Genomic DNA, 22,734 nt, shown 5'->3' on the forward strand with positions numbered 1-22,734 from the left:
CTCAGCGGGTCCCACCGGACCAGGAGCCAGGGCGGTTCCCATGACCCTCCCACCCCTCCCCTGGTTCAGGGATGCACAGCCTCTCTGGGTGGGGCGTGGGGCGCCCCACAGGGACCAAGCTAGCCTCATGAAGAAGCAGTCCCTGTCGATTGGAGGAGGTGGCAGGGAGAGCTCTGTCCCTAGCAGGCCCGTGGCAGAGCCACGAGAGGGTCACGGGGTGGGGGACACCCAACAGCTGTCTGCCCATTGTGTGTGGCCCAGTGACCCCGTTCTGACCGAACACAAGCAGAGCCCCTGCCCGCCTAGCAAGTGACCCAGAAACCGAAGCCCTTTTATCCTCCTAGGCAAATCCCTCCTCGGCACCTCACGCCCCACAGCGCATCCCAGCCGGGTCCCTCCTCCGGCCTCAGAGGCCGCTCCTTTTTCCCTTCTGTCTCGCAGACCTCTTGTTCTCTCTGATGCATTCCCTCATTCATTCATTCATCAATGTTCCCTGCGCAGCTGTTGACCTGGAGGAGCTGGGTATCGAGAACCCGCCCTTCCCCTTTCTCTTTCTCCTGAATCTATCGATGTTTTTTTCTTTCCGTTTTCTCTCTTTTCCCCTTTTTTCTTCTCCTCCCATTTTTTTATCACTTCCCTCCCCCTCCCTCTTCCCGTCTTTCCCGTCTGTCTCCGCCCCTCCCCTTCTGCCTATTTCCCCGCCCCCTGACTTCCGGCAGCCGCTGCTGCGCGGGGGTCAGGGCGGCTTCCTCTCCTGTGCATCGTTCCATTTTGCTGTGGGATCGCTCCTTTGTCTCCCTCGCTTCTCACCTGTCTCCATCTCGAGCTTCCTCCGTTGTCCATTTCTCAGAGTTACAGCGCACTCACTGCACTGTAGGGACATACACGTTACTAGAACCATCCGAGAGTTGGCGTGTAGTTGGCCGACAGTCAGGAAACCCCACAAGCTCTCGTCTCCTGAGGGCTCACTAAGGGCACTGTCACGTGTGTGAACCCATCTTTTCTACCCACAGCCCTGGGAGAGAGACGCTGCTGTCAACCCCACTTGCAGGCAGCCATGCTTCAGAGTTGAACCCAGCCAACCTGACTGTGAAACCTGTGTGTTCCTATACCCACTATGCCCTCAGCATCACCCAGATGAAATACCAGGTCCCAGGGTGTAGACACTCCCCTTTGACCTCCCCCAAGCAAACTTAATCTCTGCAGGGGCAGGAACGGTGTCTTGTAGCTTTTAATCCCAGCACCTGACAGATGTCTGACACACACTCACCATCTAGACACCTTTATTGTCATAACCAGCCCCACGAGGTAGAAGTTCTTGTTCCAACGAGGAGACTTGAGTCCAGACTGAGTGGCCCAAGGTCACACAGTTTGCAGGTTTGAGAAGGATTCAAATTCAGGTCCACCTGTCTCTAGAGCTAGTTTTCCCTCCAAAGAAGAATAAGGAGCTCAGAACAAGTCCCTCTGTCCCCGGAGGCCCATGCTGATTAGAAGCCAACTCGCCAGCTGTCTCCTTGCTGAAGTTCAGGGCCGCCAACCCTTGTGAGGTGATGTCGGGGAGCGGGTTGCGGAGGCTGGAGACTCACGGGAAATCTGTCCCATCTGCAGCGGCCGTGGGCGAGGCGGAGGCCTGGCCTAGGAACTGCCTCGCCTACACCAGCCCGTGGAGCCCCTGTTCCACCAGCTGCGGCCTGGGTATCTCCACACGGGTCTCCAACGTCAACACCCGCTGCTGGCCGGAACAGGAGAGCCGCCTCTGCAGCCTGCGGCCCTGTGATGCGGACATCCATCTGCACATCAAGGTAGGTCCACCTCCAGAGTGGGGTGTGCGTCCTGGACTTCATAGGCAGGACTACCTTTGAGCCTGACCCTCGGACTCCCTCACGGGGCCATTCGTAAGATGGGAATAATTAAGCCCACCTCCTAACAGGTATTTGGGATAATGTGTGTCGCCGGATAATGTGAATTTCACTCAATGGAAGTGATTGTGGTGCCCATGTTATTAGACTCAAGGTCACTCTGGAGAGAACCCAGGGACCCTGAGAAGTGCTGTCCTGTGACAACTCTGAGGGACTCTCACTGACCGCCATGCTCCCTTCGCTCCTGTGCCAGCCCGCCCCTGTGTGCGCCGTATGACAGCCACGCTGGCTGCCAGGGGAGCACTAAACGGGGCTGGGGACAGCCGAAGTCAAGTGCGCGTCTGCTGCTCACTTCATGTGACTGCAGCCAACCTCTGTGCATCTCTGAGCCCCTGTCCCCTCATCAGTAAAATATCAGAGTGGACCTCAGACGTCCCTCCCAGCTTTGAGAGTCTACGATAATGGAAACAAAGGGTCAAGGGTCTAGCGGGACACACTAGCTGGAGCCTCGGGCCTCAGAGTTAAATAGGAATCTGATTTGCCTACCTGGAGGCCTCCTCGCCTCTGCCTTAGGACCGGTCATAGGCCTGGGTGTCGCATCAAAGAAACAAAAGAGAGAAGGGGCGCTGAGGGCAGGGCTGCCCAGCCGACGAGACGGCCCCGCTTCCTCCGGCTCCTCCTGGCACATCCGGCATTGCTCCCGTCCCTGGTCCTCTCCGCTGGTCACCTCTGTGTCAGTCAGCCGAGCCCTTCAGCTCCTGGTCCTTCTCCTCTTCTTTCTTGCTCTCTGATGACTCCCCCTGCAATACTAGGCTTCGTATTTTGGCTGCTTGGTGCACAGTGGGTCCCCAGCAAACATGACTTAATGAGAACATGGCTGGAACAGTCCCCACAGCGAGAAAATAGGAGCAAAGCTCCTAAGCTGGGTGCATGCGCGGTGCCCTCGAGGTAGAGACGGGTTCGCCACGAGGATAATTCGAGTCTCCCTCCGTCATCCCCGATACCCGTCATCGCCACCCGATATTGCTTCCTTAATTATGTGCCTCAGGTGTCTCCTCAAATCGTACGAGTCTCGGGCCTCACGGAGCCTGGATCTGTTCTGTCCCTAGTTCTGGCATGGTGCCGAGAACCAGTAGTCTGGCGAGTTTGCTGAGTAAGTGCCTTCACAAGGCCCCCCACGCTGTGTATCAGGCACTGAATTAGACCGTAGAGACTCAGCAAGAGCTCCAACCTCGAGTGGCCCACAGCCCGGCGGAGAGACAGAGCTACCTTTAAACAATTCCAATCCAGCTGAATAGCTGCGTGATAAGGGTGTGTGTGAGAAACTGCGGGAGATGGAGGAAGACAAGGTGAGGGCAAAGGGCATGCCCAGTCGTGGAGTCCCAGGATGCCTCTGCCACCGACTAGCTGGGGACGCTGGGTTGACTGAAGGAGCTACAGAGGCATCCTGTGTCGGTGCGACTGTGACAGAAGACTGGGCGGTGGCCAGGGGGTAGTGCAGGAAGGAAGGGAAGTTGTGGGTTGCGAGGTGCCACCCTAGCGACGCATCCCCTCTGGGGTCCTCAGTGGACTCCTGTGTCATGCGACCGGGTCTCACTGCACTGGGGAGGGTCCTTCCTAGCTGAAGATGCTGCACGTCCGAAAAGAAGGTGGACCGCTCCCCCGTGGCGAGTGGGAAGGGAACGAGCGAGGGCTTGGAGGGCTTGGAGGTGGCTGTTTGTCCTCCGAGCATCCCAACCGACACCTCTTTTCCTGCAGGAAGGGAAGAAGTGTTTGGCCGTATACCAGCCAGAGGCGCCCATGAACTTCACCCTCGCTGGCTGCGTCAGCACACGCTCGTATCGGCCCAAGTACTGCGGGGTCTGCACGGACAACAGGTGCTGCGTCCCCTACAAATCCAAGACCATCAATGTCTCCTTCCAGTGTCCCGACGGGCCTGGCTTCTCTCGCCAGGTCCTATGGATTAATGCTTGCTTCTGCAACCTGACCTGTAGGAACCCCAACGATATCTTTGCTGACTTGGATTCCTACCCTGACTTCTCGGAAATTGCCAATTAGGCAGGCGACAAAACACGGGGCGTGGGCCTGGCCCAATGCTTGCAAAGCGGCCAGCCCTCTGAGGCTCACCATTGAGTCTTCTGTTGTCCACTTCCCACTTGTTTCCACATACCCTGGCCCAGACCCTTGGCCCTCTTTCCTGTCTCCGGCCACCCACATGGCCCATTATGGTGCTGCTCGGGCTCAGACTAAGAGTCCCCACCCTTGGCAGAATTCTGCACATACTACAAAGAAAGTGTCAATCTCCAGCCTCTCCGGACGACACCGAAGCCCGATCCCGCCTGTGCAAGTTACCGGGAGTTCTGCTGGATCTTGCTCAGGTCCGGGGGGAACAGAATCAGCTGGACATTCAGTATCACTGATTTTCTCTTTAGATGCCAAACCACAAGACTCTTTGGATCCATTCAGAAGGATAGAAGGGATCTAGGACAATGGGACAGTCTGTTATCTGGGCCCTGCTGGGTGGCACTCTAATAGTTCTGACCACAACACACCAAAGTGTCTCTGATTCCAAAGATCTGTGTACCCCACGGTCACCAAACATTGCCAAGCGAGGGCGATGGTGGTTTGGTTCTGATTTTTTGTGGACAATTGTATGCATTAATCTGGGCATTGCTAGGGTTAAGTTTCTCTTCACCCTTGCACTGTGACGGGTCCCTGTCGAGTTCGTTCCTGTCTGAAATGCAATTTGATAAATTTTCTTCTTCATAGGAAAAGTCCCCAGTCAATACTCCAGGGGCAGAGCAAGGTCAGCCCGTTTCAGAAGGGACAGTTGACTCTAGCACCGAAACTGCGGCTGACCGACAGGATTCTGGGGGATTGGTCAAGATCTTTCTCGAATCCAGATCCTCTCCCTACTTGGGGGCGTGTGAGAGTTGGCAGAACCCCTGGGATGGCCTCTCTGACCCCTGAGAGTGGTGTCTGGGGGACATTCCTTTGCACTTATGGAGGCCGAACCAAAGTCCAGGCCAGACCCACCAGAGGTCCAGGCTGGCTGTGGGTCGAACAAAGAAGCAGGTCCAGTCTGCATCATCCCAGCTGTCACTGGGCCCAGACACAGTGTATCTTTCTGCCTCGGCGACCCATTTCACAGACTTTGGGTCTACTGACCCAAACAACCCGGGCTGAGCGTGAACTCAGAGGTTTTCTGGTTGTTTAGAAACAGAAATATATTTAATGAGGATTAAAAGCCAAAAAAAGAATTGAAGCTAAATGGAAGAGAAGGTCGTCGCTAGTGGAAATGAGGCTAGTATTTATTTTATTAATGAAATATAAATATTTACTGTTAGAATTCTTATTTTAGTACCTTCTATGTGACATTGCTCTCAACGCTTCTCATATACAAGGTCATGGACACTTCACCGTCACGTTGAAAACTGCCCATTATTATTTCTTTCTTACAAATGTGAAATCGAAGCTCGGAAAGGTAGGGAAATTTAGCCCAAGTCACCCAACTGGTGACTGGCGGAGTCGGGATTCAAATCCAGGTTGGGCTGGCTTGGTTACCTGGAATTTTCCCTACTTCTCGAGTTTCCAAAGGTGCCAGAGAAGGAAAACATGACAGAATAAAGGACGGTCGCTCCCATTTTTTCACTGTTTTACTGTCTCTCTAGCTCCTTTTACGGGAGAAGAGCAGTTGACTTCCAGATAATTTAGGTGCCTGAGCATCTGAAAAAGCATGGCGTAGGCAAAAATTCATGAATCCCATCCAGACCATCCCCTGCTTCAACTCAGAACCAGCATTCGCCACGCATTTAAGAGATGGTTTTGATGACCGAACACTGCCCGTCGAATGATGTGCAGTTGGTTTGCAGAGGGATTCCTAAACAGAAAAAAAGGACAAGCATGTGCCCTTTGGACTGTGACTTTGTGAACACCCAGCCCAATGCAAAGCACACAGTGGTGCTCAATACGGATTTGATGAATAAAATAAATTGTGTATGTGCTCCGACTTTTATTCAGAGGCTCTTTTCTTCCGAAGATATGTGACAATCTAATTTTTATCAGCCGAATCTTACCTTAAGTGCCATACAAAAGAGATTTATTTAGGAATATATAGTTTTATTTAAAAAAAAAATGAGTTCTGTGTGAAGAGAATTTACCTCACGAATGATCTCTTCTATAAGTCTGTGTGGATCAGGCTGGATTTTCTGAGAGCGAGGTCACCTGACACCTACAAATTACGAGGACCAGATGACAGCTAACCCCACTTGAAATTCAGCAGAAACCCAAGAGCTAGGTTCTTACTGAGCTGACATCCCAGTGTGGAAAACTGCGTGTAGCTTCTAAGGTCAGAAGAAGGCTGGTTGAAGGAGTTAGGGACCGTCCTGGGAATGGGTAGGGAGGGGTGGCCAGAAGGCCCCAGTTAGTTTTTGTTTGGAGAAATGCTCCTGCCCTATACAGGCCCCCAAGGGCAAATCTCAGATCCCCACATTAAGGTCATGAGGACGGAGATTCGGGCCAAACGTAAGGAAGCGATCAGAACTACCATGCAGTGGAGTGACCTCCTTCATCAAAGGTTAAGAATAACAGGCACAGTTTAAAAAAAAAAAAAAAGTCCTTTTATTGAGTGATTACTTGGTGCAGAGCACTAAGCTAAATTCTAAATTATCTTATTAATGATCACAGTAATTTTGAGTAAGGCTCCCTTCTTCATTTAATGAATGAAAAGCCTGAGTCTCAAAGAGGCTGAGAAGTCAGCCCCCAAAAAGCTAAAGCCCAAATCCAGGCTTATTGCACTCTGCTTTGCCCTGAGGGAGGCCTCCAGGCAGAGCGTGAATGACCCACATTGGAGCATCACAGTGGCAGGGGGCATCGCATCTATCAGAGAGATCACCTCCATAGTCCCTTGTGACTCCATTTTCTAGGATGAGGGAGAATATGCTAAGTATCAGGGAACCTTTGGGGAAGAAATTCACATTAGTGCCGAGGGTGGATTTCTCTGGTGTGCTTATGGGTGGGAGAGGCAAGGAGACCTGTAGTCCCCAAAACATTCATTCTTACTAAACTTTATCATAAGCATTTGATGAACACCTGCTGCGTGCCAGGCCTGTGCTCGCCACTTCACTGCCGTATCTTATTTAAGATAAGACATTATTATCATTTCCTCATTTTAGGGATCTGACAGCTGAGGTTCATAGAGGTTCAGTCATCTGCTCAGCATCTTACCAGCTAGTGAACTATAGACCAAGTTCGCAAATCAAGGTTAGCCTGACACCTGAGCCCAGTTAGCCTGCTCCCCAAATCAAAAGGTACGAGGGATGCTTTACTGACCACAGTTGCAATTTTAACTTTGAGGAGGATTTGGAGAGTGATCAAAGGCAGTAGACTCAGATGACACGATGCTCATCAACACTATACTGTGTCTACGTAGGGATGGCGGGGGAAGCGATGCGGCCTCTGACTATTATATTGAATTAGGTTATTGCTTTGTAAGGACTTATCTTGATCCAAAGTAACTGCAGTGACAATCCTGTACCGCTGGGGCTCGTGACTAGTCAGAATGGTCAGCTTTGTATCTCTGCATATACATATGGGTGTATGTATATACACATATTTTTTTTCCCCCAAACTGTGACTTATTATTTAAGGGATATTTAAGGGATTTTTTAAAAGAAATTAAAAAATACATTTAAAAAAAAGTGACTTGGAATTTCCCGACAGAGGAGAAACAGGGCTTGGGCATCTGTCATGTTTTACAGCATTCCTCATTTGTGTAGCAAGAACGTGTTTGCTCAACGTGAAGGGTTTACATTGCTCAAACTCCTGTTTATAGCTTTTCTCCTCAAAGCAATAAGTCATCAGCAAAGTGACTTACTGGATTTGGTGGGGTTTCTTGTATATTCAGTTATTATGAGTCAAGGATGGAGCACTGAGCACATTCCATAAAAAGTGTAAATGGTGGAAATTAGGTCTCAATTATTTTATATATGGTAACACAAATAGCTCAAAGTCTAGAACTACACTTAGAAATAGGAATTCTGGCCTTCGGAAAAGACCAACGCTGTAAGTATGTCCAGTCTGGAAGACACCTCGCATAAATGGAAAATGGAAATGTTAGCATTCATTCATTCACTCACTCATTTATTCAGTGCCTTTCTATATCCCCACCCAGACATGGGTACCTCGAGGTCAGGTGTTGGATGGATGGAGAGATGGATGTGAGAGCGTGTCTGTGGCCAGCTGCCTTAGGAAGCAAGGGTGACAAGAAGTGTAAGGGAGGCTGCGTGAGACAAGGGAGACATTTCTGACTCGGAATCAAGTGGATCGCTCTATACTTTATTCCTTACTGGAAGTCCTCACTCGACTCATCTAAGCCACAGTTTCCTCAGCTGTGAGATGTAGAAAATAATAGTGGCTGCCTTGTGGTGGTGATGATGTAATGATTAAAATGCACGTTGCATGCAAAATTTTAGACTAGAGTTTGGCACAGGAAGAGCATTTCACAAACACATCTATTATTAGCTGAGTCTCCGTTGCCTCATGAACTGGGGGTAATCGGCAAGGCTGGTGTAAGACTTGGAGTCAATGTGTGTCTCTCATACTTTGCTTCTTTAGTTCCTACTTCGAAATAGCAAATGCAAAGCAGAAGTCCCCAATATTCAGTCGAATGCTTTTTTCCTTTAATCATGTGCCGCTTGATCCTTGAACTTTTTGATTTTTATGTTTTCATTCGATGCTGTCATTTGATTCGATGCCCAGCTTCTTCAAGGCCGGAAGGGTGTCATATTTTACTGTGTCTCTCAAATCAGCGGGCTATGTAGTACACGCTCAGCTTTATAAACAGACGTGCGGATGGTTGCAATGAATTGAATGACATTTGATACCTTCCAGCCAAATCCCCATCACCCACTACCTCTCAAAACACATTATGTTATTACAATAAAGAACAGTGGAAGAATTGATTCCAATAAAAAATAATAATAATTGCTACATGAATTGTTTCCAAGAATATTTCTATTCCGAAGCAAACTTTTTTTTTTTCAAAATTGGAAGATAGATCATAGAGTCCTGTGGATGCCTTAGAATGAATGTGTAGACTTTGGGGGAAATTTCTGGTGGTTGACGTTTTGGAAAAATGACTTAGGATGTTAAAAAGAAGCAGCAGACCCCAAATGGAGTCACCTGTACTAAGCCCCACCAAGACACGATCCCCAACCTAAATGCCGTTTCAGCCTCTCCCAGGACTGGAATTTTAAACCGATGAGTCTAGCATTTTATGGTCACATTCCTAGTGATGTAGTTGGCCTGATAAGATCTGCTGCTTCCCCTAGGGAAAGGTGACCTTGCTTGAAATAATCTACTCTTTTAAGTTTCTCATCCTACCCGCTTTCTGCCAATTAAAACCTTCCCATTTTGTACCACTCCTTGGAGCCCCTTGTGCTTGCTAGATGGGATGATGCCCGATTTGTGAATCACTAATTAAACCCAATTAAATCTTCAAATTTACTTAGCTGAATTTTGTTCTTTAACAAAATGAAATGGTCAGAGCATTTTATGATAAAGGTTAAAAAAGCACATAGCACAGACGTCAGTGTTCTCCATCGCCCCCATTGATAAAATTAAAATATGAAAGCATCTGATGTACTCAGAGGTCTGAGTTCTAGCTGAGCCTGGGTTCTTTCCAAATATAGGACAGGGAAAAAATGACTTCTCAGGAGATGAGAAAACTGGTTTCATATATTATATTCTGTAAAAGAATATCTCCAGATCTGCATGCGAAACCGGGCTGTTCTCGTCTTTCACACAGTACTAACCAAGTGGATTTCTTAGAAGTCCGCTCCATAAAAAGGGAGAGGAAGCTGCTAGAAGCAGGGTTCTTGACAGCAGTGAGAAGATGCCAGCTTGCTAGGAAAGGAGAAAAAAAAAATTGAGAACCAGATTGAAAATTTGATAAAAGCAGGTCACCCGTCTTGGTGGGACTATTTAATGGAGGGACAGACAATACACAGGCAATTCAAGCCTTCAGGGCATCTGCAGTATTAGAACTAGGAACTAACTGATGTTCTACAATCCCAAGACAGCAATAGGTGCTTGCATTCGTCATGTGCTCAGTGGACTGTTTTCAAAGCTGGAGGGATATAATCCATTTTGGAAATGGCTGGACAAGGCTTGTAATCTCTTGAGCTTTGGATTTCCCGTCTATGAAGCAAGGATAACTCAGTCACACATATAAAGAGAAAGGGGCAAAAGAAAGTATTGTATGTGCTAAATATTGTTATTCTTAGAGGAAGTGTTTATTTAACGAAAACCTCTTGTCATGTGCTGGAGTATTGTGCAGGCCCCCGGGATACCAAAGAAATGCGAGTGGCGGAGGAAAAGCAATGTAAAGGTGATGCGCATTATAAATGCTGCGTACACTACTGTGGCCAGCTCTGCAGGGTGCCGCTCTGCAGGGTGCCACTGCTGCACTGCTTCCTAGGGAGGGAGAGGCGTTCAGGAAACACTTCTCAGAGCAGGGATGAAAGAGGGCCTGTCCTGTGACAATGAGTTTGGCTGTCAATGGATTTAATTTTGCAAAGGATGTAGCAACTCGCCCGCCACAACTACATCAATAACTGGGAGCCTCTGCTGCATGTATGTGGAGGGGCGGGAGTAGAGTTAACTCAGTCAGAGTTGATTGGACGGCAAGTGAACATGTGAGTCCAGTTGGGCCAATTAGGTTCTTCCCCTTAAGGAGGGGATCCTGGACCAGAAAAAGGACAACAGGAAGAAACTAGTGAAATCCCAGGAAAGTGTGGAGCTTCACTAATAGCGATGTATCATTGTTGATTTCTCAGTTGTGCCCAATGTATCATAGCAACCTAAGACATTAATAAGAGAAACCAGGTGTGCGGCACATGGGAGATCTCTGTAGTATCTTTGCAACTGGTTTGTAAATTTAAACTAATCTTAAAAGTTTAAATAAAAATAAGAGGTTATACTAAAACTTATTGTGTTTACATTTTTTCCAATAGAAATGAGTATTGCAGTGGTTGCCATTGGGTGTGGGAGAAATGATCTGTCCACATACATTTCTATAATAAAAATAAAACATAAAAAAAGGTGTTTCCTTCTGATTATACGTTGAAAAGCTTTATCCTGTTGTCACTGTGTGTCCAAGCTACTGGGCACTTGAAATGGGGCTGGTACGAATTGAGATGTACTGTGATATGAGATACACACAGATTTTCTCAGTATGAAGAAAAGAACGTGATATATCTTAATTGTGACATTGATTGTAGGTCAAAATAGTAATATTTCGAATATGTTGGGTTAAATGAAATGCGTCACTAAAATTAATTTCACTCGTTTCTGTTTCTTAACGTGGCTTCTAAGAAGTTTGAAGTTACATCTGTGGCTCACATTATATTTTTACTGGACAGCGATGCTCTAATGCAAAGGTGAAGGGCATGTGGCAGGACGCCCCAGGTCAGGACACAACCTGTCTCTCTACTGCGATGCCACAAACACGATCTCTCAGAGAGAGCAGAAAGACACAAGCCACTGCAAAGTTACAAATTTATTGGTCTGGAAATAAATACAAATATCTCATTAAGAAACTCCTCTGGAAAGACTTGTACACAACAGTTTCCTGTCTCCATTCAGCTACTCCTGCCCTGACCCCTGACCTTTCTGCGCAAGGTCAGGGGAAGCCTCTCAGGTGTAGGTGGCAGGTCAACTGAGTCATTACCCCTCGAGCTACCTAGAAGGCTTGACTATTTCCTTCTACCACGAGGTCCCCGCAGATGATTCGCAATGTTCCATTCACTCTGATCAAACTTCCTCTAAGAAGATCCATGGTTAGCCAAAACGAAAATTCAAAAGGCAGTAGTACAGGAACTTTACAGCTACGCTGACGTTGCCCTAAATGTCAGTGGTGCCACCCCATTCAGACAGAGGAAGTTAAGAGGGGCAGGGAAGAGGGGAAGGTGGGAGAGGGAAAGACACAGCATGGGATATACGTTCCAGAATCTTACGTCTTCTCAGCCACCGCTGCCCGCCCGAATCCCCACCGCATACAAGAGCGAACAGTTCTATCTGAAGATCCAGGAATGTCAAGCTCAGATTCAACCTCAGTTATCAAAGATTGCAAGCTGGATTAAATCAATCACGCAAGATTCCTGGGAACCAGGACGGAGTCAATTGAAACCACGACTGCACTAGATCCCATCACAACAACCACAAGGAACCTCCTACGTCTAGTACCCAAACCCCTCCCCCACCCCGACACCCCTGCCCCCACTGCGTGGAGATGCACCACAGCCAGGGACAGCTGTGCGGAATGTCCCCTCCACGTCAAGGAAAGCAACTGAACTCTAAATGATCTTCCCATGAATGAAATAAGCACCCGCTCATGTATTTGGGGTGAGAAGGAAGAGGCAGATAGCACAGCCAAAGCCTTAAATCCATGGTAACAAACGTTTGTCGAAACCTTTTCTTTGCAAAGCCAGAGATTTTTCTTGCCGCTTTCGTGTCTATTAAAGAAATGCCAGAAAGGCAGGCTTGTATGCTTCGGCATTTAAAAGTGTATATATGCAAAAACTTTAAAAATCAATTTCAAGTTAACTACGTAGATTTGCTTTTCCAAACTCTTCTAGCCTCCACGTAAATTCTACCATTTTTTCCCGCTCCCTATTTGGCCTAGGAAAAAGAGCAACCTACGATTCGTTGCTCTCCTCCTTTCCGAATCAGAAAAGTTTTCTTTCCAGGAAGTGGGTCTGTTTTTCTTCGGGTGGAGAGGAAACCGGAAGCAGGTGGGCGGGGCTTCTGACAAAAAGCCCCTTAGAACCAGGATGCCCCGGTCAGCAGAGGTTCGGATTTATGAAGTGTTTGCTAGTGTGTTTCTTGTTTTTGGCAGTTTGGCATCTCTGGGAGAGGGTAAGACACTGGCCATTAGGCCACTCGTAATGAAAACAGGACACTGAGATGCTTCTTTTCCTTTGGTCCACCCGCCCTGCCCTCGGAAAGGGCGCCCTCGACAGACCCCATCTAACTTTGTCACCACCAGAGCTCACTCTTACAAAATAAGCTTTGGATTAATACCAAGTTACGTGCGGTGTGGCAGGCGGGGAACGGGAAGGGGCTGGAGGAGGGGGCAGCTACAGCGATCCCAGAGTCCAGGGGGCAGATGTCCACACGGGCCGCCTAGCAGGACACCTCCATGGACTTGGGCCCGGTGTTGTTCCCAGTGGCACCAGAATTGGGGGTGATGTCCAGGCGGGCACCCTCGCTGGTGTGGGAGCGGCTGCGGGCGCCCTCGCTGGTGTGGGAGCGGCTGCGGGTGCCCTCGCTGGTGTGGGAGCGGCTGCGGGCACCCTCCAAGGACGTGACACTGGAGCCCGAGGCCGTGCGGGAACGCATCAGGCGGGTCATGCTGGCGGAGGGCACTGGGGAGAGAGGCGAGAACCGGTTAAGGGATGCGGGAATGCGAGAGGCACCTGCACCCCAGCCATGGTGCTTTCTCTGTGCCCAACCTGGCTGAGCATCTTTGAGTCCCATCCATCCTCACAGCAACCCAACCCCTGGAGCCACTCACAGATGTGGAAAGCGAGGTCCAGACGGGGTAAAGACTTCCCGCAATCACACAACAGCTGGAACCCAGAGCTGGGTCTGAATCCCAGTTCTGCCACTTGTTTACCAGCTGTGTGACTGGGGGAATGTCCCTTCCTGAGCCCTCTGTAAAATGGCAGTTCTGATATTGACTCCAAAGAATCAGTGCCCATGTGTACGCCCACCACCCTGTACTGTCAACCAGCACTGGGATACGGAAGACGCCGAAGGTGAGCTGGACCACTCCCCGCAGGTGGGGAAAGCGAGGCCACACAGCGGGTTTGCGGAAGAGCTGTCAGTGTGGTCTCTTCCCCAAGAAGCCCATGAGCTACCAGGAATTATCAAGGGCACTGTCCGTTCTTTGGGGCTTAAAACACCCTTGCACACGGCAGGTGGCTGACAAAGTAGAAAGAAAACGAGATGGTCTCCCAAGCTGTATTGTGTCGAATAATGTCCCCCCAAAGTTTATGTGAACTGGAACCTCAAAATGTAGCCTTATTTGGAAAGGTCTTTATAGCTATTTTAAGGTAAGGCGAGGCCACAGTAGGTTAAGGTGAGCTCTAATGCAACGGCCGGCGTCATTACAATAGGAGACAGACACAGACACACAGGACTGTGGAGGCAGAGGCAAGGATGACAGTGACGCAGCTACAAGCCAGGGAACACCAAGGGCTGCCAGTGACGCCAGGGGCCGGGAGAGGCAAGGCGGGAACCCTCTAGAACCTTCGGAGGGAGCACAGCCCTGTCTACATCCCGATTTTGCATTTCCGGCCTCTAGTACTGTAGTACTGTGAGAGGATAAATTTCTATTGCATTAATCTACCCAGTTAGTAGGGATTTGTCACGGCAGCCACAGGAAACCAACGCTCCAGCTAATTGAAGCATTACCGCAAAAGCCACACTGAGTAACGGAGGTCATACACTGAGGCAGCTGAGAGCATTCACTCGATGGGCACATGCGTTGGCTTTCTGGGGCAGACTCCCACACAGAGAGTTAACCTCTGCTGTCCAGAACTCCCTTCTCGACTGTAGGACAGTGTCACAGGTGCAAAGGGCTACTCGCTACTGGCCTGCCATCTGGAGCAGGCGCTCAATAAATGAGTACTTTCTCTTCAGTCACTGCCTCTGGGGCTCTAGCTTTTCTTCCTGTCTTCCCTCATAATCTGTAGGACGCCTTGGCTGATGGGAGGGGATAAACAAGGCCTGCCTTTTGCTTGCTTTCTCCCCATAATACACTTGCAAAGCAGAAAGCCAGACCCAGGGAAGGCCAAGACCAATGAGTTGCGATTCACACCCCGTAAGGTCAACGGAGCCCGTCCGGCGGCTATCTCGTTACTGCCTTTTCTTGCACACTTTCCCACAGCGAAAGCAGCTCGAAAGGCAGGAGACGCACAGGCAGATGTTTTCTGTTGAAAGAGGTCACCTTAGGAGATGGATCCTGCCCAAAGCACATAAATCAGGCTCGTCCGCTCTCAGCCTCACTGGAAACTGAACGTGGCTGAGGCCACTTTTAAGCCTGTGGTCAGTTTACCAAACATACCGTTCTGATTTTAAACAAGCGAACAGTTTAAAATCTCGAGAGAAAAAAGCGAAAGGGACTAGAAATACAAAGTCTTCCTAGTTCAGATGGGCACATAAATTATAAGTCCAGGCCGTAGGCAGAAAGAGCCAAAAGAACCACATCAGGGCTCCGACCTCGGCTGACACACCAGCACGTACCAGCGGCGGCCACAGCTCAACAGAGCACTTAAATTTGGGATTGTCCGTCTGGGTCATGGGTCATGCATTTCAGAAAAAGGGCTGTGTCTGGGTAAACTATCACCATCATGCAGGAAGCAGCGAGTCCTTAAACCACGCTGCTTTTTATCCTTCAACTCTCAGATCTAACGATCTAATGAAGACACGCTCTGTCTTGACTATGAGCAACTGTATCAGCCAGAGACTGAGATTTTTGGTTTTCAAAGAACTTTCACAGATCTCACTGTGCTCCCTGCTTAACCTCTCAAAGCCTCGGTTCCACCATTCGTAAAATGAGGATGAGGGTGTCTCACAGGATTATTGTGATGGTTACACTAGAAAAAAAATAAACGATTGATTATCTTTCATCATCACCATCTTCATCATCATAATTATCATCACCACCATCAGCAGCATCATCAGCATCATCAGCATCATCACTACCACTGGAATTCTCTCAGGAAAGCGTGCAAGCAAAATGAAAAAGATTTTCATGGTTTCACCATCTGTCGTCTTCTTGGAGTTTAAAGGGACGGTCATCATCTAAGTCTAAAATCACGTCCTGGTGTGAATCCAGAACACTCATCCAACCCTGGCCGAGAGTGTCATATTCCCACTCCCACGCCTGTCCCTCGGCCCGCCGCCTGTGGGAAACGCCGTACTTACTGTATCCCATGCCCTGCACGAAGTACTTGAAGGCCTCGGCAAGCTTGGCCGGCTGTAAGAGAAAAGGGGAGACGGTGCAGTCAGTTGCCAGAGGGGGCCACGTGGAGCTGTGTGTGTGGCCACTTCCGTCAAAGAGCTCGCCCAAGAGAGAAGGCCACCATGTGTTGACAGGACAATACACGAGAGTAAAGGAAAGGTTACGGGGTAATTATAAGAACCGAAATTAGCTTCGTCTAGGGAGAAGAAGTTTAAATTTATTTCAGAGCTGGGGCATCTTGGTCAAGTTGCACGTCCTGTCTGAGCTCGTTTCTGCCCTTGTAAAATGTGGACAGAGCGCCACACCTACTCCTGAGGGTTTCTGCGAAGAAGACTGCGTTAGATAAGTGATGTGTCCAGCACGATATCTACAATGTAATGGCCTCAACATCATGTGCCACTCACTGTGCTAAGGGCTTTGTAACATTATCTCATTTTCTCCTGACAACAGCCTTAAGAGGTTAGTGCCACTTTTACATAAATTTCATAGCTAAACAGCCTTAGAGAGGTAAATAATCCATCCAAAGTTCTATAATTAACCAGTGCTGGGTCCTGCAGACTAACCCAGGGCTTTCTAAAACCCATGATCTCAAGGCAGTTCACCCTTAACTTCCATATCAGGATGGATGGATGGATGGAGGATGGATCGATGGATGGAAGGAAAGACAAAATGGAAAGGATAGACGAATAGATGAACAGATAGATGGCAAGACAAACCAATTAATCAATTAACTGGGCTATTTAAGTGAAACGAATCAGGGATGCTGAGAACATACCCACCTCTTCCGATCTCTCTCAAACATTTGCTCTAACCTGAACTAGGAGGTGAATATGCTCAAGCAGAGGCCACATCCGGTCTGATCGGCTCCGGCCCTCGAACGCGATGCCCTGTGCCCGTTCTCTTCCTCCTACCTCGCTTCTCCAGTGAGAAGCCAGCAGCAGAAGCAGCGACCCCACCCCCCTCCACCAACTCCTGCTACTATCCTACAGAGAGCCAAATGACATTCGAGGGAGAGGCTGCGATCAAATGGCCCTCTGGGGTTTGCGTGACGATGCAAAAAAGTGACGAGAGCTGCAGGTTGGGGCTGCAGAGAGCCAGGGTGGCCCGTGTGCAATATGGCGGAGGGGCACCGGCTTGAGAATGGGAGGACCTGGGAGACCATGGGCAGCGTCCCATCTTTTAGCCTCACCTTCCTCTTCCGTGCCATTGTGGTAAAATGCTTGCTCTTCCTATCTCTAGGGACAGTTGCAAGGATCAAATGGAACGAAGGGCGGGAACGTCCTTTGTAACCATACACCCAACTCGCGAGGGCAGGAGGAGGAGGCATTACGTGGTGCTCGGTCCGCCCGGGGTCCTCTCCTGGAAGCCTGGGCTAGTTCAGCTCCCGCCATGGCATTGAAACCAGGTTTTAATTGCGCCCAGGGCTAGACCTGTTCTCGTTTCAAGCAGAGAAAGGAAGAAAAGAAGAGAGGGAAGGAGGAGAGATAGAAGGAAAAATGGCACCTCCTCTTCTCCCCAGCCAAACTCACGAAGGCCCTGGAGTCCACTGTCTCGGCAGGTGTCTCAGGAGCAGGCCGGATGGGGACACGGCTCCATCACTAACGTGCAGTATGACCTCACGCTCACATCTAAGCTGGGCTCAACCGGGAGCCCATCTGTTCCCTCGGGCGACTGCGACATCCCTTTCTTCTCTGTCTACTCCCAGGTACAAATGGGCAAAACACCCGAGCAGATAAAACTCTTGAAAATATCTTCGCTAGAGGGAGACGCTGTGGGAACAGGCCAGATGGGCTAAGAGAGCCACCGAAGGCCACCGCGCCTACGCATCCGTGCAGAGTAAAATGCTGCAGAGAGACAGGCCCCACGGCAATGAGCAAAGACCCAGTATCTGCCTGGTGCAGACGCCTGCTGTGCAGGTGGTCCCAAGGCCACTTGGCCTCTTCTTCAGATGCCCAGTGGAAAACTTCACTGCCCTACACAGAAGACTTTTCAGCTGGGACAGCTCCAGCTGCTTAGATTTTATTCTGCACCCAGATGGACCGCAGGCCGTCATCCACTCATCAGGGACTCACAGCCAAGACCCTCTCCCTTTTCCATCGGACAGCCTTCGAAATTGGTGGAGCCACGTGAAATTAATCAGAGAACTGATCCTTTCCAAACTGAGAAGTCCTCTGTAGCACCACACGGAGAGCCTGCGGTTCTGGGGTCAGGCACACCTAGATTCTGGTCCACAACTGCCAAGCTGCACCCCTGCAGACCCCTGTTCCATTGTGCCACAGGGGTTTCTGGGGGATCGAATGAGTCCTCACATGCAAGCTCCTTTTATAAATAGTAACATGTCCATAAAGTGTCATCAGATGTCACAGCCAGGTGGGTGATGAGCAGGCAGTGAGGGAGAAAGCAGTAAGAGGTCACAGAGGCATATGCCCTCCACCTGGGAAGTGGCGACAGGTGGGACTCACCTGGGACACCTGTGGGAGGCCACCGCAATCTGCCATCTGGAAGAGAGGGAAGCTGGTTAGTGCCAAACACCCCAGCAGAGGCAACTCTCGCTCTGTGGGCGCCCACCCTGCCCACTGCCCCGCTCTGCAGAGTGGGGACCGGGCCTATCACAGGTGGGCAAACACCTGACCCCACCTAGCAAGGCTGCTGTAATTACTGAGCTGTGTCTGCTTGGCAACCGTGACTTGTAGCTTCTGAGATGCCAGGTGAGTCCCACCTGTCACCACTCCCCAGGTGGAGGGCGTATGCCTCCGCTAGGCCCTGTAGATAATGTCACTCTGTTCTCTAAGAAGCCTGGCAGGGACGACTGTCCCATTTGAGAGGCAGAAACCAGGCCGGACAGAGCTCGAGGAACTTGCAAGGTTCCAGCCAGGGTCTGCGTGCCCAGGAAGTGTTCCCTCAGCGAGGCCCTGTATGCCCATTCTCTACAGGTTCCCTCAGAAGGAAATCACTAGACTCAAGACTCCTAGTCTCATGGGCCACCCTTGGTAGATGTGGTAACTTGTCAGGTTCCTACTGAATCATCAAACCTAAAGCCATTGGCCCTTATTGAAGCCACTCCGGGCACGTGTGAGCGTTTACCGGAAGTGGAGATGAGCCGGGCCCAGGCTCAGGAGCACTCAGCAGCAGGGTGAGGAGCGGGTGGGGATAGCTTTGGGGAAAACAGACCGTAAGGAGTCATGGGAGTGGGTGAGGCCGGGGGTCCTCCAGCCCAGTCCCAAGGTCAGATCCCAAGGGCTACACGCTACAGCCTGTCGACTCCGGGGGTCCCAGAGAGGTCTCATCTTTCTAGCCTTGGGCTACTGACCTTGGGCTGCTGACCAGTGCCCAATAGATGTTTCTGTACAGACGCATTAAATAATTTTTCCTATGGTTTCTGGCCACCAGTTCTGTCTCCGTCAAGCACAACTCAATTTTGCAGAAAACATAGGAGCTTCTAAGGAAGAACAAATACAAACTCATCATTTTCCCCGTACCTTGAGGAGGGTGGTCTTTGTTGGGTCCAGTTTCGAGTTGCACTCCACCTGGACAAGGAAAGGGAGAAGAGATTTGAGCCTCAGTTTTCTCATCAATAACATGGGGATGTTATCTTTTTAAAGGGGTTATTAAACCTAAAATGTAGAAGATGCTCTAGAAATATTTGATGGATGAATGGCCTCATTAAACCAGTTGCAGCCAGTGATTCTACAGGTCTGATATCCCCAGTGCCAACAACTATTCTTCATAAGGAATCACCTGCACCAAGCTGTTTTTCTCTTTAATCTGTCAAGGAGCATCTTAAAAGTGCATATAGAACCAGGCAGAGTACCAACTCGTAACCTGTGGTGTTCAGAGTGCCTTCAGTAGAACTATCATCTCCCTTGATGTGAATAACATATCTCTATTGATGCATCCTATGATTATGTCCGGTGGGTTAGTTCATAAGAAACTCATGATTCACACCCCAGGTCTTTACTAAAAGAACATCTGCAGACTCTGCTCGGCAGCTTACTGCATGAGGCACATCACCACTGTGGGATTCTGCTTAACAGCTCCTAAGTGTCCCATGTCCCCACTCATGGGGATGTTGGGAAGGTGGTCCATGCTTAGCCTCCACAATGGCATAGGTGGGAATTAAGGGAAATGAGCCAGAAAGCCTTGCTTAAGCCCAGATCCCCACCTGGTACCTCTTGTCCTGCTTGATGACCAGGCAGGTCTCCTGAATAGGAGGGGAGTCTCTTGGCCAGAAAGCCAACTGGAAAACACCCTCATGGAAATAAGCCAATGGAAGCAGATCTGCAGACTGAGGGCCCACTGCCAAGCAACCAGGGCTGGCAATCACCTGGGGAAGAGGCTAGTGGCTGGGTGCTCTACCCAAAGGCCGATATGGCACTTAGAAGATGTCACCTGCCCTGATGAAGGCAGAGGAGGGGAAGGAAGTGGACAGGGAGACTTTACACAAAGTCACCCAGATTTGGACTGTTGAATTAGGCACAAAAACCAGCGGTTGATTTCTACATACCACAGCATCCACAGCAGGAGAATTGTCCCCAACCACCAACAAAGAGGGACACCTGGAGTCAAGGAAAGAAGGAGAGTTAACACAAGGGTCATTTGAAGATTCTCACATGTCCGGGCCTGTCACAGTTCTTTAAAAATTTATTTTGGTTTCCCCAGTGCCCTTTGCTCTTTTTACTTCATCTTCCCTCCACCCTCTGCTTTGTTCTTAGGATAAAATGGGTTGGTAGTCATTTACACCTTAGTAGGAATTTCAGCCAAAGAACTTCCATATCCTGATGTTTTTATTTTTAAAGCACCCTCTCCTCAAGGAAGGATGAGTAGGATTTTGCCAGCCATCAAGATAAGAGATAAAAAGATCATGTCTGGCAAAGGAAATGGCGTGTGCCAAGCTCAGGTGTCAAATAATACGGTGTGCTCAAGGAACTATAAAACGACACAGTCGCTACTGGTGGAATGCAGTAGGTTGTATCCAAGACGGTCTTTTCCTCCCGGTTTTATAGAGCACCGCGAGGTGGGTCCTGTGTCATCCATCTCCAGGCTCTGAGAGGCACAACTAACACAGTATTGGACATACAGGAGGTGCTTAGAAAATTCTGTCCAAAGCGAGGCCAGCATGCTTCTTCTGAAAGCTAAGGCTCCAGCCTAGGTTCTGGGGCCACCCTGGGAACTGAGCACCCACACAGGAAGAAGACGGGTGGCACTGGGTCGTGCCCACTCCCGAGGCAGGACACGCCCAGTTCTCCCTGACTGCCATGTCCCAGGGCAATGGCGGCCGTCCTGCCGAAAGCGATGGAGAGAAAAGTGACTCACTGCACGGTGACTCCGTGCGCTCCGGGCATCGGCCGCTCGATCTCCAGGTCCCGCCGGCTACGGACAACAAAAGCACCGTCACATCAGCAGACCCTGCCCCGGAGGAAGCCCCTCCCACTGAGCCAAACCCAGGAGGTCCTGCCATGGGCTGTGTGAAGTCACGTGGCTTTTGGGACATCGCAGCCTCTTGGGGTCCATACGGTTGGTTTCAGGGATGTGTCCCATGGAGCCCGCCTCATGGTCCCTGGTGTAATTTTTTTCTTTTCGCAGGAGTACAAATCATGTCCTCCGCCACAGAGGGTCCCTAACGCCTGTCTCCCTAGTCAGAGCCCCCACCTGACCAATGGACAGCCCCCCAAATGGTCTCAGCCTCCACCCTTGGTCTGAGTCTCACTCACCCCCAATTCCAAGTCCCCTATATAGTAACCCAAACTCTCTTTAGAACTCAGATCTGATGGTTTCAAACTCTCCAGTGGTTTCTCATTGCAGTCTCGTGAAGCCCAGTGTGGGCCCAGCCTCGCCATCTCTCTCCCTACAGATATATGGCCCCCATGCCTCTCACCACCTGGCAGCTCCCAATGCCAGATGCCTTTTCCCAGCTATAGCCTGGAACCAGAGAGGCTGGATGCGAATCGTGCCCCTCCACTTCCTAGCTGTGTGACCTAGGATGCCAAACCTCCCTGTGCCTTAACTCGTCATAGGGTTTTCGGGTCGAGCCAGCTGGCTCCTATGCTCTCCATGAGGGCAGAGCAGTGTGTGGGGTCTTGAGGTGGGTGTCGTTCCCTGAGCCCCTCCAACTCTCAGCACACATTTGCCGAATAAGCGAACTGCTCAGCCTCTGTGTCTTCAGTTCCTCACCGGGGATAGTTGCTCCCTGCCTCGCTGACAGGCTGGGAGGATGTGATCAGAGGAAATGGACACCGGACTTCCTTACAGACACCACTGCACTTCGTGGAGTCACGTTATTAACCAGGAAGGAGAGAGAGACGGGGCCCGCGAGCTCATCTCTGTGCCCCTGTGGGGCAGGGCAGAGCTGGCTCTGCAGGCTGAGTGAGTTCCCTAGAGATTCCGGAACTTCTTGCTGATATCAGTAGCCCTGAGCTGTCCCCTCCCCGAGCTGAGCTCCAGACAGACTGGCACCTGGTTACGGATAAGAGGGCTGCACCTTTGCCAGCGGCTGTGTGAAGATGCTTCAGATCTGAGAACGACTCACCCTCTGCCTAGCAGCCTCCCTGGATCCCTCCCGGCCCCCAGCGCCTTGCCTCTCTCAGCTCTCCTCACATCTGTGGTCAGCCACAGGCACAGGCACGTACTCACAACCCTTTGAGGGCATGACTGTGTCCCACTCGTGTGTGCATCCCCAGGGGTCTGGAGCAGCAGCTCAGCTCCTTGCAGAGTGCTCCAGACTCCAGGGGGCACCTTACTTCCCGGGTACCCTTAGGGCACCCCTAACAATCTATTGCTCAAACTCTGGGGCTGCCTCTTCTATTAATACGACGACCCCTGTGTCCCTCACCCCTTGTCCTAGATCGA

The 22,734-nt window shown here is 50.2% G+C and overlaps 2 protein-coding genes across 2 annotated transcripts in view; one reads left to right on the top strand and one right to left on the bottom strand.

Annotated features, from left to right (window-relative positions):
* Positions 1-5,874, top strand: part of CCN4 (cellular communication network factor 4) — a 29,816-nt gene extending 23,942 nt beyond the window's left edge. Inside the window, exons 4-5 of the mRNA XM_039845895.1 lie at positions 1,609-1,802; positions 3,618-5,874. Coding sequence (XP_039701829.1) covers positions 1,609-1,802; positions 3,618-3,917 — 494 coding nt within the window. The 3' untranslated portion in view covers positions 3,918-5,874. The remainder of the gene's footprint in view (positions 1-1,608; positions 1,803-3,617) is intronic.
* Positions 5,875-11,400: 5,526 nt separating this feature from the next.
* Positions 11,401-22,734, bottom strand: part of NDRG1 (N-myc downstream regulated 1) — a 44,987-nt gene continuing 33,653 nt past the window's right edge. Inside the window, exons 11-16 of the mRNA XM_039845894.1 lie at positions 21,202-21,258; positions 20,393-20,444; positions 19,368-19,415; positions 18,351-18,386; positions 15,852-15,903; positions 11,401-13,285 (exon numbers count right to left, since the gene is read on the bottom strand). Of these exons, the coding sequence (XP_039701828.1) occupies positions 13,044-13,285; positions 15,852-15,903; positions 18,351-18,386; positions 19,368-19,415; positions 20,393-20,444; positions 21,202-21,258 (487 nt within the window). The 3' untranslated portion in view covers positions 11,401-13,043. The remainder of the gene's footprint in view (positions 13,286-15,851; positions 15,904-18,350; positions 18,387-19,367; positions 19,416-20,392; positions 20,445-21,201; positions 21,259-22,734) is intronic.

The sequence above is a fragment of the Pteropus medius genome, unplaced genomic scaffold (genome assembly GCF_902729225.1).
Source record: "Pteropus medius unplaced genomic scaffold, Ma_sr-lr_union100, whole genome shotgun sequence".
Classification (NCBI taxonomy): domain Eukaryota; kingdom Metazoa; phylum Chordata; class Mammalia; order Chiroptera; family Pteropodidae; genus Pteropus; species Pteropus medius.